Source organism: Dysidea avara, chromosome 6, assembly GCF_963678975.1.
Source record: "Dysidea avara chromosome 6, odDysAvar1.4, whole genome shotgun sequence".
NCBI lineage: Eukaryota > Metazoa > Porifera > Demospongiae > Dictyoceratida > Dysideidae > Dysidea > Dysidea avara.
This window is the reverse complement of record NC_089277.1, coordinates 14949666-14959937: the sequence shown is the minus strand read 5'-3', so window position 1 is coordinate 14959937 and position 10272 is coordinate 14949666. Positions and strand designations below refer to the sequence as shown.

General features: G+C 38.1%; 1 protein-coding gene across 1 annotated transcript; it reads right to left on the bottom strand.

Annotated features, from left to right (window-relative positions):
- Positions 1-5: 5 nt before the first annotated feature.
- Positions 6-8891, bottom strand: LOC136259148 (alcohol dehydrogenase [acceptor]-like). Its single transcript, XM_066052588.1, has 2 exons — positions 8734-8891; positions 6-1935 (listed from the first exon to the last, which is right to left on the bottom strand). Exon 2 carries the CDS (start codon positions 1932-1934, stop codon positions 150-152), a length of 1785 nt encoding a protein of 594 aa, XP_065908660.1. The 5' UTR covers position 1935; positions 8734-8891; the 3' UTR covers positions 6-149.
- Between the last annotated feature and the right edge of the window lie 1381 nt (positions 8892-10272).

The window sequence follows — 10272 nt, the reverse complement described above, 5'->3', positions numbered from 1 at the left end:
AAATATTTCTAATTCCACGTAGGCATTGGAATTTTTTATGTTGCGAAGTACATACCTAGCTACAAAAAAGGGGGAAAAAAGACAGAAAAACAAAACAGCTAACAAACAAACATTTCGGTTGCATTAGCTAATGTCAAAGAGTAGCTAGTTTATTTGTTCCAGTCAGCTTTTATCATATCGGCAGTTTTCTCAGCTATCATAATTGTGGGTGCATAAGTATTTCCAGAAGTGATTCGAGGCATTATGGAAGCATCAACTACTCGTAGTCCTTCAACACCTTTCACTCTCAACCTGGGATCAACTACTGTACTAGGATCATCCACTGATCCCATCTTACATGTACCAACTGGGTGATACACAGTGTTTACCCCTCCTCTTATAAACCACTCCCAAAACTCATCTGTGCCGTATTCATGTGGTGCCTTGGCTGTTTCTACAACCAGGTTAACTCCTTTGCTGTGAAATGCTGAGGTGTTAGCAATGTCTAGTGCAACCTGGATTCCTCTTTTAAGCACTTCCAAATCGTGAGGGTCTTCTAGGTAATGAGGGTCAATTATTGGACTGTCAAAAGGATGGGTGGTGTTTAGGTAAATTTCACCAACACTTTTAGGATCTAGAAGAGTCGGCAATATTCCATATCCTCGTTCTGTTATTTCTCCAAACACCTCCTCAAGTGCTGGAATGTTGACTCCCAGTGGACCTAGTTCAATACCAATCCCACCATTAAAATGCAACTGGAGATCAGGGTAAGTCAAATCCTTATCAATACCTGAATTGAGAAATCCCATGGCCTCGATTTGACTGGTTGAATATGGGCCTGTTCCAAATACATAATGTTGGAACAAGCTATATAAGTTATCAATGGTCACGGCACTTAGGGTTTCATCATAGCGGTCACTTTCAGAGGTAACAGCAAATGCCACATATACAAGAATATGATCATGCAAGTTTTTCCCAACTGGGAGATCTATTTTAGTTTCTATTCCTGCCTCCTTGAGATGTGATGAAGGTCCTATTCCTGATAACATTAAAATGTGTGGAGAACCAATAGATCCAGCTGATAAGATTACTTCTCGTTTAGCTCTTACACTACCTTCAACATTGTTTGGTTCTTGTATATAACTAACACCAACTGCTTTGTTATCCTCAATAATCACCTTCCTTACTGTTACACCAGTTCCAATATGAAGATTACCCCTACCCATTATTGGATGTAGATAACTAGTAGCTGTGCTGACCCTTTTACCATTTTTAATTGTCATTTGTCCAATAGAAAATCCAAATGGTGACTCCCCATTATAATCTCCTACTCTATAGCCCAGTTCTCTTCCAGCCTCTACAAAAGCCTTAGCAGCTACAGTAGAATATGATGGATAACTGACTGTAAGTGGACCACCTGTTGAGTGGTACTTGCTGTCTTCTCCAAGTTGTGAATCTTCTGATTTAAGAAAGTACGGTAGTACATTATCAAATCCCCACCCATCAGCTCCCATCTCAGCCCATTTGTCATAATCTGCTGGACTACCTCTCACATAAAGCATGCCATTAATAGAACTAGAGCCACCCAATACTTTGCCTCTGGGCCAGGGTGATTGCTGGCCTATAAGTCCAAAGCATGTGTCTTTTTGTGGAACAGTTTTAAATTGCCAGTCGACATCAGTATGTTGTAGGTACCACATTCCATTGGGCACATGTATATCAGGATTATTGTCAACAGGACCAGCTTCTAGTAGTAATACTGTAGTATTGGGATCTTCAGTTAACCTGTTAGCTAGTACGCATCCAGCTGATCCAGCCCCAACTATGATGTAGTCATATTCAACATCTGGTGAAAATGTGTTAATATGGACAGGACCACTATTCCTCATCCACTGGTACACTATCACTGAAATGATCACTACCAGTATCAACATGAATAACTGACCCTTGCCCATCCTGTAAGAGCACATACAATTACATAAAAATTAACACAAAGGAACATTTTAATGAACAAAGGCATACATTAAACTAGCTATTTATATAGTTGAAGTTAAGGTATGCAAACTGTACTTTTATACATACAAAGGGACAATATTATCATGTTGGGCAAGTTACTTTGTAAAAGTAACTAGTTACATATTGCTTGCAACTGAACTATTTAGTTACAGTTATTTATTACCCATAAAATAAAGTAACTATAATAATATTACATATTATATTACTTTGTGTCCACAGTCTTAAGCTGTCACGTGTGAAACTATCACTTTATCACGTGACATGATTGTGTTGCTGGACAATGTGCAAATCTTGGTTATATAAGTAAGAAGGTAGGCTTTGTTACTTTGTTGTAGCTAGGCGTTACTCAGAGGTAACTAACGAGATTAGTAACTTCGTTACTTGTAGTAATAATATTACGTAATATTAGACTCGTTAGTGTAACTATATTACTTAGGTAACGCGTTACATTTGTAAGTAAAGTAACTTGAGTTATATTACCCGTTTTATAGCGTATTTCGTTATATTACTTAGTTACCACAAAAGTAATAATATTACGTAACGCATTATGTAACACGTTACTCCCAACACTGAATATTATACAATATGGTTTTACTGTATCATGAAGATTTGCAGTTAATATCCAGCTCATGCGTCTTCCCTTCATAATGACTTTGAAGCAAGTCAAATATGTATTCAGAATGACCAGAAACAAGTTTTTACAGGTTTATAAAACTGAATTTTCTACTGACTGACTGAATGACTGACTGATACCTTTAACCAACTGTAACACACTATCTATCCGCAGTGCTCAATGTCACTTAGGTTAGGCATGCCTTTTCTACATTAGCAGTATCATTTCTTTCTCTGAGGTGTTTATTATTTTGTGGGTAGCACATTTGTAGTTTTTGTTCATCACATTTATGACAAAAATTGTTTGCAATTTCTGTATTAAGTAATTTGATAGCAGAGACATTTCATATACTGCACTACAACTGTATCAGGCAGAGCATAGCTGAAAATGAAGTGGTAAGTGTGGGTCCAACATATCATAATGTAATTATCATCTACAAGGCAATTTTAAGTGTGACATTATACAAAACCCAAGATATGCATCACCCATACCCGGTATATACTAGTGGACATTTAATCTCTACTTCAAGTCACGGCTTTATGTACTACTGACAGACTATATGAATGAAGTATATGTTGTGCACTAGTGCAATCTGCAGTTGTTAGTGACATCTTTTCATGTTTCATTACTTTAAACATATAATTATGTTATACAGTATCATCAGTTGTTGTATTGATGTGACTATTCTATTGGGGTGTCTCAAGCTTGAATCTTATAGTAAGCTTTCTGCCAAATACATACCACCTCGGTAATTTTTAAACACTATACCCTCTGAAATTGAATGTGAGGACGTTTTTAACAGTAGCTACCTGAATATTTGCCTGACTGCTGTATTAGGGTAACTGTTCTATTAAAGTATTTCGATGTATTTATGATGTACAATAATTGATGCCTCCCAAGTCGCCTGGAGCCTCTTTGGACACCCAACAAAGTGGGAACCACAGTAAAATGCCCCAATCCCCCCATCGATGATCCTGTCCAGAGGTTTTCTTAGACCAGTGCTTTGCCCAGCTTTCCGAGAGAACACATAGATCTGCCTGGCATAGCTACACCCTAGCTTGCACAGAACAAGCCTAGGCAATCATTGCTGGTACCTGGGCAGTAAGCCTAGTGAAGGCAGTGCCTGCCACTAACACAAACTACAGTGGATCCTCACTAATCCGAACAGTTCTGTTCTCAAGTTGACAAAAGTCTGTTCAGATTAGTGAATTTGTTTGGATTAGTGAACCCATTGATTATATACAGAACCTAATTCAATTACTCTAATAGAACATACATTTGTTTGCAAATACTCTAATAAAACAGTCACTTGTACTGTTCGGATTATCGAGCGTTCGGATTACTGGAGTTCGGATTAGTGAGGATCCACTGTGTAATAAATATTATTTGGAATGTATTATAATACTTTCACTAAAACATGCTATTAAGGATTGCCTATACTCATAACTTTTATATAATTAAGTGTGATTAGAAAACTGTAGTGAAACAAGGGAATAGCTAAAAGTTGTGAAACAAGGAAGGTTGCCTATACCTGCAGATATACTAGTGGACATTAAATCCCTAAACTTCAGTCTATAAGCATGAGATGTCCACTAGTATATCTGCAGACATAGGCAACATTCTTTGTTTCAAAATAATTATGACAAATGAGCCAGCGCATACCACATTAGAAGAAAGGATGGTACTAGGAATGTCATAAAAAGTATTGAAACGTGTGCTCCAGCAATTAGTTACAAAGAGGTGGCCATTACACTTTATTTTCAGCTATGCTTCGCCTATTACACAGCATGACAAACGAAGAACAGTACAAGAAGTCAATCCAGTCACTACAGAAATATGGGTGATTAGCCAACACAGCCACAGGAAAGTCGCATCGTGCGATCACAAATCAACACCTTGCGTTGTCAGTGGAAGACTCAAGTAGCAAGTCTTATGCCCTCCATGTCGGAGGCAAGTTTCAGCTCTCTCAATGTTGGGTATGAAGTATGCATAAAGAGCTGTACGCAAGGATGCAAGTACAGAAGAATGAAAGAAGTTGATGCTGAAGCTGTGATACGTCACGTCTTTGTTTACTGAGTTTAGCTTCTATATTATTCATGCAGTATTCAAACAGCTAGTGAAATGAGTCAAAACTACACGAACTAGCAGTGTAGTAGTCAGTAGTCAGCTACGTACATGTAATCACTTTAAAAACAGTTTCCAACAGCAATTGTGTAACAAAGAATCCATAGAGTATTTGTCTTACTAAATAGCTTGCATGGAGACAGATCTTGTGCCCGAGTATTCCTGAAAGTTAGTTATGCTCCTGCTAATGGTCATACTCTACACTAACTTACATTGACAGAACAGAGGTGGCAGATTCTTTAGAATCTTTGTATTAACTCTAGTGGCCTTACTACCAGATCAGAGCAGGGTCAGAAGCTAAGAAAATTGAGTTTGTCAGGCCATTGTAGCTAGATGTTGAAGTTGCTACTAATATGTTGTTGCACAGCGTGCTTTACTGTGCAAAGCACACTCTGCAAAGTGCAAAGCATGAGCATTCTGGGGGCATGCCCCCCAGGGAAAATTTTGAAAAATCAGACACTTAGATATGCAATTTTAGTGATATTTCACTGCTAGCTTTATTAAATAAATGTACTCAAGTCACCAAGCCTACCTTGTTGTTCTCTCAGACTTATATAGGTAAGGTAGGTAATTGCAGACCTGACGTACAGCATGAAACTTGCTATATGGCTGTACATTAAATTAGAAGTTCAAGAGAGTCTGGGGGTGCAACTCCTAGAAGCTACAGGATTTTTGCAATTTTAAAGGCTTGAAAATGCCTTAACTTTGATGCTAAAAACTAGCAATGCCTTGCAACCTATTTCCCAAGATATTGAAATTCAGGAACAGCCTATGATTAATTTATTATTAGGTAAATTCACTGTACAGCTACAATAATAAAAGCTTTATGTATCTACACAGCTACAAGAATGCAGTATACTTACTATACTGGTTTGTTTGGAAGAGTATAGTCTGTGTGGATCATCATGTAAACATACTGGCGGACAATCACAAGATCAATCACTATTCAAAAATAGTGCGCTGTGGGATAGGAGTATCTCGACCAGATTGAAGAGATTTTTACTCAAAATCACATCTAGATGGCTGCCAGGTGATGTATGGGTGTACAGCTTCCTGCCGCAGATTGAGGTGGCTATGTTGAATACCAGCCCTTTGCTAGGGTTGGGCAATCTAGCAATATAAATTTGCTTATCGCGATAAAAGCAAGAGACAATAACTGTATCGAGGCTATTTTTATGTATCATGACATATTGCTTACAAAATGTAATACCATTAATGTAAACGCAGCAAATCACATTTAATATGATTATTGGTCCAACTAGGGCCTGACCAACCAAACTGTCTCCTCTGGCCCTGCAAAGACTAGTCTGCCCAATGACCATCAGGGGCATAGCCAGGATTCATTTGAAGAGGACTCAGATTTAATGTCTTAAGGGGAAGGCCTGGGTGCTTCCCCAAACCATGCATGTTTGAACGAAAATGTTGCATACACAAAATGTGCCCTTAGGTAATAATATAAAAGGTGCTATTTGTGCATCTAACTAGCTAAAACCTACATGCTGCTGTTTATGCAGCTTACAGAAACTATAAACCTATTGTAAAACTAACTAATCTTCACTTTCAGACAGCATACTGACAGCCAACTTCAATTTCCTAGCATACGGAAGCCCTCCACACTCGAGTCCCTTAGTTGGCAATACTTCTTTCCAGCTATACATTATTCTCAGCCGGTCCCCCTGTTGATGGTCACTTCAGACTTGGCTTGTATTCCAATATGTTACATCGGGTGCCCACAACATGTAACAAATAAACAAACCATTCATCAGGTAAATATTTATCAACAATCCACAGTTTGTGCTAACCTGACGCATGTATAACACGACCACTCAAGTTTAGCAGCTCCTGCCTTGTAACATGCCATTGAACAGTCCTCCTATTTCACTCGCGCCATTTCAACCATGCATCACGCATCATGTGCACAATTGATCACGTGATGCAATAGATATGATTTGCAATGGTTTAGCATTAATGTGATGTGACCTTTAAGAGTAGTACAGAGAAGTGCCATTGGGCAAGCAGTTACCGGAGAGCTCCAGGACTATAAGATTTGGTGTGATTTTTAATTTTTTTAAATTCTGCCTCTGAAAGGGGGGTTCGTCCAAACAATCCAAACCCCCCTGCCTACACCCTTGACCATCAGCTGGATTCCTGCTGCACCAGCTGCAGTGAACATATCCAAGACCCCCTAAACAAGTGGGCATGCCTAATGATAGTGCAAGTGCACTGCAACACATCCACTCATCAGTAGTGATGAGTCATGTCAGCAAAGTCTGATTGCCTGTCCTGAGCCCAAAAACACTAGAAGCATGGAATGAGTCTCGCATGTTTTCACTGGACTGGACTACTGGACTCAGGTTTTTTTTCAACTGGTTGCAATGCTACATTGAATGTAATAATTATATGCATGTCTACTTGGTACTGCCTGTTCATCTTAGGATTGCGTGCAATTTACATGACAATTCTCTTGGCATAATTTCTATTGTACAACTACCATTCATTTTATAATGAAGTACAAATCATACAGTACATACACCATGTGTACATAGTGTTATAGTAACCATGCATCCTAGTTATAGTCATCTATTCAGATAAATTAAGCATCAGTGTTTATTCTAGGGCTGTTGGGGGGGGAACTCCCCCCCCCCCTAAAATCTCAGACTCACCCCCTAAAATTGTGAGTGGCTACTACACTACACTTAGGTTGAGCTTTTTATGCGCACAAAACTTATAAAAAATGCTCTCAGATTCAATCTCAGAGTGTTATCCCAGGTTAAAAATTACCTTATCTGGAAATGCTTTTAGATTCAGTATCAGATCTTTTAATTATAAAAATCTCCTAGGGTACATATACAACTAACAAAAATTCCTACTGACATAATAATTATAATGATGGCTACTCAATATCAGTTTCATAGCTTATTTTTCTAAATAGCATGTTTAAAATTAATGTCAAAATGTCCTTTCAGAAAGTGTGATTTTGTAAAAAATTCTAAGCCCCCTTGCTTTCAAAATGCCATGTGCAGCAGCCAGCAATACATGTACTCCCAGATTTAATCTTAGAAAGCCTGATTTAAAAAATTTCTGTAACCATGAAAATACCCTATAATATTCAATTTCAAATAGCCTATTAAAGTTCTTGGAAAAAATCCCACCCATGCAGATATTTTAATTTGCTAGTGCTTTGTGGTATCATACAATAATAGTCAATACATGATCTCACACAAATTGTTTGTTCAACAGATTCAACATATGCAGTGCATTACAAAAGAAATAATTGTGTTCATGAGGTATACATGATTGTCCAGGTTGTACATCATTGTCATCACTCATGCGTCAAGCATAGGATCTGGCTTTCCCAATCACAAAAATCAACACTTATGATACAGTATTAAATGACTAACCAGTTTGACAATTAGTCAGAGACTTTTTTTTATGTAATTGTGAACTTGGACAACTATATGTAGGCTTTCACCTGGTCACCCCCCAAAATTCCTGATTCCCCCCAAAGGAGAGATCCTAGAATAAATACTGTTAAGCATAATCGATCGATCGATCTATCTCAGTTGGCTGTCTTGCTATTCCATAGCTGCTCGTATAATATTATAGCTGCATGTTAACACGTCTGGCACGATCATACCTTCTTTTTTGTGTGCATGCATGCATGACAGGTTTCTGTATGTGCAGGGGAGTGGTCTAACCAGCTACAGGTGTACATGACAACTGTGACCAGTTTTCCCAAACAGTATTTGGTAATCAGGGGAAAATGCCCAAGTCCAGTATTCCAGTTCAGTGATTGTATACAACCATCTCGCGCAGCCAGAACTCGATTGTTTTCTTTGTCAATAGGTTGAGGGGACAAGTTCATACTCAGCATCAGCCGCTATTCCGGCACTGACTCGCCCGGTGCCTGAAAACCAAGTTGCTGAAAACTTTGTCAGTCAGCCGGTATTCGCGTTCAGTACGATTACAGCTACACTAATAGTAAAGTACAATCCACTTACTTATTCCCTGTACTCTCACTTCACTGTATATGCCGGCGATGTGTCACGCCAAGTCAAGTCGGGTGAAAGAATATGACGTCATCATGATTGGGCTGACCTCATAGGAAGTGGTTACATGGTTAAAGTGCCACAGCCTCTTACCGATCAAACAATAATTATATTATTGCAAAATTATCCACCACCCGCATCTATTTTTGGCCGCCGCCGGCACTGGTATTTATATTGTTTGTGGATTCATATTTCCAAATAATTTGACATAGCTACATTGTAATTATTGGTAGGGGTGTGATAGAATAAATTTAGGAGCTAAATATTTCAGCAACTTGAAAAAGGTATATAGAAATATACTCTAATAGAACAGTCTGCTATGATATTCTAATAGAGCAGTCATTCTATGTAGCTACTCTAATGGAACACTGAATCATGATTATACTTTAAGTATGCACATGCAGCTTTAAGCAACATTGATACAACATTGATGAGTAATAGTGGATAAGTTACTAAGCTACTGATTTGAAGCATATAATAGCACTATGGCATCAACAATCAGATCTGTTGGTGGATTGCAATGAGTAGCTTTATATATAGTTGGTACTTTTTCTGACTCGGTGTCTGTTCAGTATGAAGTCCCTCAGGGGACAGTCCTTGGCCCAAATGTTTCTTCTTTCTAGAATATATAAATTCACCATTATGACTATTTGCTGATGATGCCTCCATTTTCTAAAGCAGCTTCATTCAGTTCAATCATCGTTGAATGGTTTATTCCTGTCAATGCAGTTTTATACATGACAAGAACAGTCAAAGGATTTTTATTGATGAAAAGGTTTTTGACACAAAGGAGGACATATGTGAGCCCACAATGTGTCCTTTGTGTGTAGCTACTGTGGTGTGCCAAAAGATGACTGTCTTCTTATTTATAGAGTTATCACCACAAGAGAGGATGCTATTCAACTTCAGTACGACCTTGACCAGTTATACAAGTGGGAAACTAAGTGGCAATAAAGTTTCAATGTCGTATCCAAATGTACTATAATACGCTTTACCAGATTCAAACAAATGCACTGACTTACCTTAATGTTATATTTGACAAAAAGCTATCATTGTCTTCACACATCAGTAATACAGCTGCAAAGTCCAATAGATCATTAAACTTTCTTAAGCATATAACCTGAGTAGCTGTTCATTTGAGATGACAAAGCATTAGCATACCTTACATTGGTTTGTCTGTCAATGGAGTATACGCTGCAGTTATTTGGGACCTGTATTATCAAAGCAATATCTACAATAGTTAGAGAAAGTGCAGTCCTAAATGATTTCAATCGATGTAGCTCAGTTACATCTATGATACAGCATCTCTCTTGGCCAAGCCTCCAATTATGAAGGAAAATAGCTAGATTACAGACTCTCTTTAAGATAACGCATCAAGATTATACTCACTATCAATTCCTCCCTATTTTATTTCAATGGAAAGATCGATAAGGTTATATCATCCATAGCCCATAGGTACGTAGAATATAATATCTACAGGGTGTACCATCT

Coding starts and splice junctions, on each gene's coding strand:
- LOC136259148 (XM_066052588.1), bottom strand. CDS start 1,934: ATGGGCAAGGGTCAGTTATTCATGTTGATACTGGTAGTGATCATTTCA.